This window comes from Lolium rigidum, chromosome 7 (genome assembly GCF_022539505.1).
Source record: "Lolium rigidum isolate FL_2022 chromosome 7, APGP_CSIRO_Lrig_0.1, whole genome shotgun sequence".
In the NCBI taxonomy this organism is placed as follows: Eukaryota; Viridiplantae; Streptophyta; class Magnoliopsida; order Poales; family Poaceae; genus Lolium; species Lolium rigidum.
In genome coordinates this window covers 301,374,064-301,382,675 of record NC_061514.1, presented here as the reverse complement: position 1 = coordinate 301,382,675, position 8,612 = coordinate 301,374,064, and the positions used below count along the sequence as shown (strand labels likewise).

General features: G+C 52.1%; 1 protein-coding gene across 1 annotated transcript; it reads right to left on the bottom strand.

Annotated features, from left to right (window-relative positions):
• Positions 1-894: 894 nt before the first annotated feature.
• Positions 895-4,236, bottom strand: LOC124673049 (putative disease resistance protein RGA3). Its single transcript, XM_047209182.1, has one exon. The coding sequence runs from the start codon at positions 4,234-4,236 to the stop codon at positions 895-897; it is 3,342 nt and encodes a 1,113-aa protein (XP_047065138.1).
• Positions 4,237-8,612: the final 4,376 nt, after the last annotated feature.

Below are 8,612 nucleotides of genomic sequence, written 5' to 3'. Positions count from 1 at the left end.
TGTTACGTTGTTTGCAGTAATGTTCTTCATGCTGACTAGCGCATCTATGTGCACGAGCCAAGGAGGAGTTTTAGTCTTGTGGACCCATACTATAATACGCTTGCCAGGCCTTCTATATTTCTAAGGGCAGGCTACACAACCCATTGTAGGAGTTTTAGCTTAAATGGGTATCCCAATCCATTTCGAGTAACTTGTATTCTTCTTTACAAATAATAAAGAAGAGAACTCTACTGCACATATTGTGTCTATTTTTCACGTGTGTCCCACCGTGATCTCAACACGGAGAACCTCCAAACTTCAAGGACCTATACAACTCCAACTATCCAATGTAATTCACGAATAACTCACAGAACGTAAAAAAAACAACAAAATACGTCAAATGCTCTGCTCTAAAATAAAAGATTACATGGACCAAGTATTAAAAAATATACATCCTCGAAAAAAAAAGTACATAAGTGCCGGGCTAAGTGCAAGAACTACGGCAGGATGCTCCACCTACGGCAGGATGCTCGAATTGGATTTTGGAAAGTTTGCCCTTCAGTATAACAGTGAAGATATCCCTTTGAACTTTACAAGACGAGCTGATAATTCAAACTTGTACCCTCCAATTTTACCACGAAATTTCAGCACCCCGCAAACATAGATTACCATCAGATATTTCTGTCAAGCTTGAGCAGAACAAGATATCACACGGAAGCAACTGCGCAAGGTTTCTGGCAGGAGGGCTACCAAGGACTGCAGATAAGATGGTTACAACAATATTGAAGTTTTTGCCTAAGCACAATGGTAACTGTTATAGCATCCATAATTTCCACAATGGTATCACAGGGAAGCTCTGTTTCTGCACTCAGGTTTCCATAATTTCCTATACGGCTATACCTGCAAAATATTCTGTCACTGAATCCTTAAGTTAGGTACAACTGCAAGCTTCTCAAAGTAATGTCCCTTCCTGTTTCTTGATTGCCTGGACAATTCCTGGTGGCATCCAATAATATGAAGTGTTTCCAATGAGGATGGCAGACCACACACCGGTAAGGATTGGAGCTCTGAGCAGTACGATATTCTCAGTACTTTGAGAGATGGAAGGCTCCTAAAGTTCAATGGAAATGATGCTGCAGTTACTTTAGTGCATCTCTCGAGCACCAGATCTTTTAGTGAACCAAAAAACTGCAAAGATGACAGACACTGAAAAAACTGACAGTTGCGTATGGACAAGGCAGTGAGCACTATGCTGAATCTAAGTGTTTCCGATGCTGGGAGAGATGTTACGTTAGGCAAGTCTGATAACTCCAACGAGGACAGACAAGGCAGAGCCTGGAGAAACCTACTAAAATTCTGGTCCGTAACATTGCACTGACGAAGCTGCAATGTTCTTAGAGAAACAAGGGACTCTATTTCTTCAGTAACAATGACTTCTTCAGCACCACTTATATTTAAGGCTGCAATGGCTTCTATGTGCTGTTTACTGAGTAACCCGCCGAAGTTGACCGAAGTTGTGAATAGATCCAGCTGGAACTTCTCTGAAATTGAAGAAAAAGGGGCAAGCCTCATATATGGTATTAATCTTGTACGCTCAATGGTAACTTCACGAGTAATTGGGAAGAATGGGGGAATTTGGCCCAATTCTGGACAATCCATTATGATTAACCTTTCAAGGCATGGAAATGACTTCCTGTCTGCTATTCCAGACCAGTCATGCAACCTTGGGAAATCATCTAATTTAAGGAAGCTTAGGGATGGAAATGCCACATCACCAGTGCCATAAAACTCATGTCCAATTCGGTCAACTGCACACATCTCCTTCATGTGTAAGTATTTGAGTGATCCCAACAGCCCCAATGGAGGAAGCATGACTAAACTCCTGCAGTTAGTAAGATACAAGGAATGCAGCTGCTGCAGTGACTGTAGCCAACTGGGAGCTTTGGCGCCACGAAACCTTCTAATATTAAGTACCTTTATGTCTTGGTGCGGCTGTAGGCCTTCAAGTACCTTGGCATCAGCAGGAAGGGAATTATTTGTACTAGCGGAGCTCCATTCCAAATTCAGAGAATGAAGATAAGGTTTGTTATTCAACTCAGCTTTGCAGGCTTCTTCATAGCTTGAAACATTTTCTAGACCCTTTATTTTGAGTAACCCACGGAGACCATTGATGTCCCTCAACTCTTCCACCTTAAGCCCTTCCCTCTTCTCAACATGGAGCTCAAGTGATCCCTGAAGGTTAGCTAGCCGACCAATGCCCGTCAATCCTGCAGTATACTTTGTTTCGACAACAAGGTGCCGCAGATTGACTAACATACTAATGCTTGCAGGAAGCTTCTCAAGGTAACATTTCCCAGTAAAGCACAATGTTTGCAGATGCAGGAGCTTACCAATCGACTCCGGAAGCCTCTGTATGGAGCCATGGATAGATAGGTAACGGAGGCCCAATAAGCCATCAATGCATAGGGGCAACTCTTCCAAGTTCAGGCTGCTGAGATCAAGAACACGCAAATGCTTTGACTTTTCCAGAAGACATTTCAAATTAACAGCAATATCCTGTTGGAAGCAACTGGTGGAGGACGGAACTGATCTTTGGACTAACAAGGTGCGCAGATCTTCGAGCCCGCTGAAGTTTGCAAGACCAGGTAGGCTGTTCACGGGGACCGACAGATGCCGCACCGTTGACGGGATGTCACACTTGATGCCATCCTCAACACGAAAGCAGTCCTCCGCTGCAACAGACTTTGCGAGATGATGGAGCAAGTCATGCACCACGTAGTACATCTTTTGCCCAAGCTTGATTTCCTGGAAGAATGAGCGTGCAAGGAGCTGATCAAAATATTCTCTAGCTATGTCTTCCATCCTTTTCTCAGGCTTGCATCTTGAATCAACAAAACCCTCGGCAATCCAAAGGCGGGACAAGTGTGCTGGATCAAACTTGTAGTCCTGTGGAAACAAACTGCAATATGCAAAGCATCGCTTGAGGTGTCCCGGCAGGTGCTTATAGCTCAGCTGTAAGGCAGTGTCATCTTGTAATCCTATATCCCTGATATTCATCCAGTGCCCTTTGCTCCTTGTAGCTCCTAGCACCCCTCCCACCAGTTTGAGAGACAAAGGTGATCCGTTGGTTTTTGCAGCTATTTCCCTCCCGATGTGCTGCAGATCTGGATGGACATCCCCGGCATCACTGGGAAGAGCATGCTCCTTGAGCAGGGACCAGCAGTCGTCGCTACCCAGCGGATTTACAGTGTACATCTGCGAGGCACCCATCATGTGAGGCATGCGAGAAGTCACCAATATCCTGCTTCTGATATCTGCAGACTGTAGGGGGGTGAGGATTTCCTGCAAGATTTCATCGGTGCTGCCACACACATCATCTAGAACAATCAGACATCTCTTGGCTGCCACGAACCGACGGAGCTCTGACTGTAGCATCTCAAAATCCACCGTCTTCTTCTTCTCATCAGATCCATCCCAGGCTGGGTGGGCCGATCTCAGAATCTCTGCTGCGAGCTGCATTTTGTTGGAACAAGTGGAAACAGACACCCAGAATCTTACATCGAAATGCTGCGCGACCCTTGCATCGTTGAACACCATCTGGGCGAGGGTGGTCTTCCCGATTCCTCCGGCACCAGTAACAGAGATGATCATCTCCGGCTCCGGCGCAGCATCCTCGCGGCACGGCTGCTGGACGAGCATCTGCACGATGTCATCCCGCTCCTTGTGGCGCCCAAATACCACAGTGCGATGAGTTGTCCTGACGGAATCAGGACGGGGCAGCTGGCATTGGGCCTTGTCCAGCAGAGAGCCAAGCCTGCGAGTTTCTTCATTCACAGCTCTGATGTCCCTAATGAACCTGTCTGTCCTGGAGCGGTTCCATGGGCACCTCAGCCGCTTGATATGATGGCTGAGAATGTTGATGCGCGGGGCGAGGGTGGTCTGAAGCCTGCGGTACTCAATCATGTCTTGAAGGTCTTGGATGAAGTAGGTGACGTCCCTTGCCTGCTGCGCCAGCGCCTTGTACGCGCCGCCGGCAGAGACGAACCAGACGTGGTGCACACTGGTCTTGAGCGACTCCAGCTCGGCAGCCGCGGCCTTGCCGCCGCACCTGAGCGCCCATTTCGGATGGCTCTCATCGCACGACTGGATCTGGGAAGCCAGTGCCCGAAAAGCCGACCGGAGCAGCTCCGGCGCCTCCGCCAGAGCAGCGGACTCTAAGCCCAAGGCCGCCGCGTCTGCTCCTGTGAACTTCACCATTGTTGTTGGATCAATCAACGAACCAATGCTCTCTCTCTCTCTCTCTGGGGATGATGGTGTCCGCCGGAAGCAAAGATGCGGCGGAGCCGCTGCCGCTGCCGTGCCTGAAGGAGGAAAGCTGGTGGGGCACGTGTCGACGAGCGAGATAACGCTTGGTACTGCAATGTAGTGGTCCCCACCACCAAGCTTGCAACTATGAGTTGTGACTGAGGCCGGAACCACAGAGGATGTGTGGAAAACTCAGGCAAGGCAGGACAAGGATGGTTTGGTTACCAGACTGACGATTTGGCCTTGCTATATACCACTGCTTGCCGCGTGAAATTTAAGCCTTCTACAAGCCAGAGTACTTTTCCTAGTCCACGCAGACGCGTAAACCAGGCAAAGCGGAACACGCGTATACCAAGAGGAAATGCGGAACACGCGAAGGTGCCGCGCAATTCTCATCTTCACTTATTCCGAGACTTCTCGGCGAGGAACGAGTCCCACACTCATGTCATGAGCGACGGGTACAGGAACTTCTGTGACACAAGTGACAAGTATGGTTACCAAACTACTCCACGTGACAATGTGGTACGACTTACGAGCGCAAGTGGCCAAGCGGCCCAAGCGGGTCTAGAAATGAGTAATGCTGGACGATTATTTCTTCGGAATCTTCCTACGGACTCACATCGTGCACTCCAGGCAACAGAACGTGGTCCGAACTTTCAGCGAGAATAAAACCTCCCCCAATCAACTTAGAGCATCTCCAACAGGGCGCTGTAAAATCTCGCGCGCTGTACCGGTGATTGGGCGCGCTGTATACCGCTCGTGCGCGGCATAGCGAATTTGCCCCCGGCGGAGGCTGTATTTTGCAGCGCGCGTTGGTGTGCGAAAAACGCACCTCCGCCAGAGGCGCTATTTTGCAGCGCGCACGCGTCACAAACTGCTAATCCGACCGTTTTTTTTAAAAATTCATCAAACAAACTATGAAATTTGATCGAAAATACGAATATATTTAAAGTGCGACGATACAATGCGACATTTAAACGAAAATACTAAATAAAACTACTGGTCGTCGGACCGGTCGTCGGACTCCCAGTCGAAGTCGGAGCTGCTCAGTGTCGTGTCCGACACCGGCGTCGACGCCGTCGTGTACTGGAAGTCGGAGGAGGACGAGAGGACGACGGTCGACGGCCCTGCGGCGTTCTTCCTTTCCTCCTTCCTCCTCGTCGCCGTGTCGGTCCTCGCCTTCTTCCTCGCCGCGGACTCGGCGCGGCGCTTCTCGCGGCTCGCCTTCTTCTTCGCTTTCATCGCCGCCTTCTCCTCCTCCTTCTGCGCGTGGATGCCGTAGAAGGCCTCCGTGGCGGCGACGTCCTCGGGGAAGCGGCGCGCCCATTCGAGGCGCAGCGCCTCGTCGCGCTCGGCGATGATGAGGCGCTGCTCGAGCTCCCGGCCGTCGGCCGCTGCTGTTCGCGCGTGATCATCGGCGGCGGCGGCGCCGAGCATCTCCGCTTGCTCCCGCGTGTAGACATCGTGGAAGTTCATCGACCGACGCGAGTGGCCGAGCCGCCACGCGGCGGCGTCGTACGCCCGCGCCGCCTCGTGCGCGGTGTCGAAGGTGCCGAGGCGGATCCGCTCCTCGCCGGAGCGGATTTCCGCGTCGAACCGGCCGCTCGGCGGCGCCGGACGCCGTGGTAGCCGGAGGAGGGGCGGCGGCGCGGAGGCATCTCGCGGACGGAGATGGAGCGGCGCGGGAGGAGGCGGAGCGGCCGGAGGTGGAGCGGCGCGGGAGGGAGAGAGACGAGGAGGGAGAGAGACGCGTGGAGGAAGTGACAGTTGCCCGCGCTCGCGCGTGGCGTGTTTATACCGCGCGCGCCATCGCACGCGGCAAGTTTCCCGCGCGAGATAGCGCGAAAACGCGCGGGCGGCAAATTTTTTAGCGCGCGCGCCTTTTTCCCGCCTCTGCTGGAGCAGCGCGGCAGCGCCCGCGCGCGGCAAACCGTCGGTTTTTTTACCGCGCAGGCCTTTTAGCGCGTCTGTTGGAGATGCTCTTAGGGCATGTACAGTAGTATACAGTCAGCCGTCTGTAGCGTCGAACACGTCAGATTTTTATCTAAGTGGCAGAGAGAGAATAGCGAGGAGGGAGCAGCCCGTCTGTAGAATTACCGATCGTCTAGTGCCGCAAAAATCGTGGCTTAACGATAGCTATTCTCCCGTTGTACGTGAGGTGTCTGTAACTGACCGTTTTTTCCTCTCACGATCGATCTAATCTCCAACCGTTTGGTGCGTGATTGTAGGTTTCTAAACAGACGATCCGTTGTACAAGGTGTTTGTAGGGTGGTCTGTATCTGACATGGAAGGACACTAAAGACAGCCATCGTCTAAACTGTTGTACATGCTCTTAGAGCATCTCCACCGGGCGTCCCGTAGCGGTTTCGATAGCTTTTTGGCGGCCGACGGTTAAAATGGTTTCGCATCGGCGCGGTTCAAAAAACGCTGGCTAGTTTTTGAGCCCAATAAAAGTGCCGGCCCCTTCACGAAGGTTGCGAATCGGGCACGCCGGTGCCAAGCACCACGACGGTTTTCACGGGTGGGGCCGCCTTGGCAGCGACTCAACAGCCGACGGCATCATAAATACGACGCCTCGTATGCTCTGCGGTCGGTCGCCGATGAAACCACCTGTCCACACGCAGACACCGTCGTAAATGCGACGCCTCGGGCTGGCCGCCGATGAAACCACCGGTCCACGCGCAGATGCTGCCGTAAATGCGACGCCTCGGCTGTTGTGCGGCACCGCTTATTAGTACGCCCTCCGCCGCGCTATCCTCTCCTCTCCACCACCGCCGTGTTCCTCTGCAGAACAATGCCGCGACGGCTGATTACGACGTATTCGATGCTTGACCGTAACGGACGCACGCCGCCATCGGCGCCGCAACCACCACCGCAGCCACAGCAGCCGCAGCCACAGTCTGATGTTGAGCTCGACTACGACGACTTCGGCGACTCCCGGTTCGACGAGTGAGACGAGGCGTACATAGCAGGCGCAGAAGCTGAGGCGGCGGATGAGGCGGCGCAGTGGGGCGAGCAGCAGTAGGTCCACGGTGACCTGGAGCAGGCGGCGATCCTGGCCTGCTTGAACGCGCAACGCTTCCGGAGGCTGAAGGAGGACGAGCTCGAGTTCGTCAACGACGCCAACTTCGAGCACGCCATCGAGATCTCACGCCAGCGGGCGGCCACGGAGGAGGCGGGACATCTCCTCATGGCGGCCGAGCGACATAAGCTCCTTGAGCTCAACGCTCAGCGCCAGGCCGAGGCGGCCACCCGCGAGCAAGCGAGGCTCGCCCAGAACGAGGCATCTCGCCAGTTGCTTGCGTCTCTGAGGTGGCAGCGCCGCCGACAAGCTCCAGCGTCGCCGGCGGCCATGCTCCACAGCGAGATGCGCGAAGCAAGGGGGAGGGGCACAGACGCAGGAAAAGGGGAAGAACGACGATGGGGCAGGCCCATCGCGTGCCCCAATCAACGACCAGTAGTATTTTTTAAGTTTTTAGTATAAATTCGAGTCACTTTTGTATAAAACTAGTCTAAATTCGTATGAATTTCATTTTTTAAAATGTTTTTTTACATTTGAATTTTTTTTGGGGGCTACGTATGGGGGGCGCCGGTGTGGGAGCACCATCCCCAAATGAAGGATGCTCTGCCGGCGCCCCTCATACGGCAGTGCCGGCGTCCCTGCCGGGGCCTATTTGAGGGACGTGGGTGGAGATGCTCTTACTCCAGGCAATACTGCAGAGTTTCCATAGACAAGGGGCATGACTTCTCCATCACTTGCCATGTGCAATTTGAGCCGAGCCAAGATTTTTTTTTTTTTTTGATTCACAGGGAGGACAGCTCCCATATTCCATTTCATTTCATTTCACAATGAAACTCAGTCTTGAGCAAGGAAAAAAAATAGCGCGCTAAGTGAAATAGCGTGACCCTTCTCCAAACGCAATGCAAGTTTTAGCGTGCTATTTTTTTTTAAATAGCGTTTCACGGAAAATAGAATAATGATAGGTATAGGATGTATATCAAGGATGTTAGTACCTAAAAAATTGTCCAGAGGAATACATGCATAACTAATTAACCAGCCTTGACTCGATCATATCAACACATTGTCCCTTCCTCTCATAGCAGCAAAAGATGTAGGACGAAGACAAAAACTGAATTGAACTAAAAAAGTACAGAGCTGAACTGAAAACTACAGAGCTAAACAATAGTGTCTATGGGCTACGAATACCACTATTGAACTACCTTCCGGTGTTGGCCAAGTTGGAGGAGATAGACTAGATATGACCTCGTGTTATGTGCAAGAGGCGGCAGCTTGGCGGAGAAGACCGGCGCCAGATCGAGCTCCTGGC

Bases quoted from the DNA above. Each gene is read 5' to 3' on its own strand.
- LOC124673049 (XM_047209182.1), bottom strand. From the start codon at position 4,236: ATGGTGAAGTTCACAGGAGCAGACGCGGCGGCCTTGGGCTTAGAGTCC.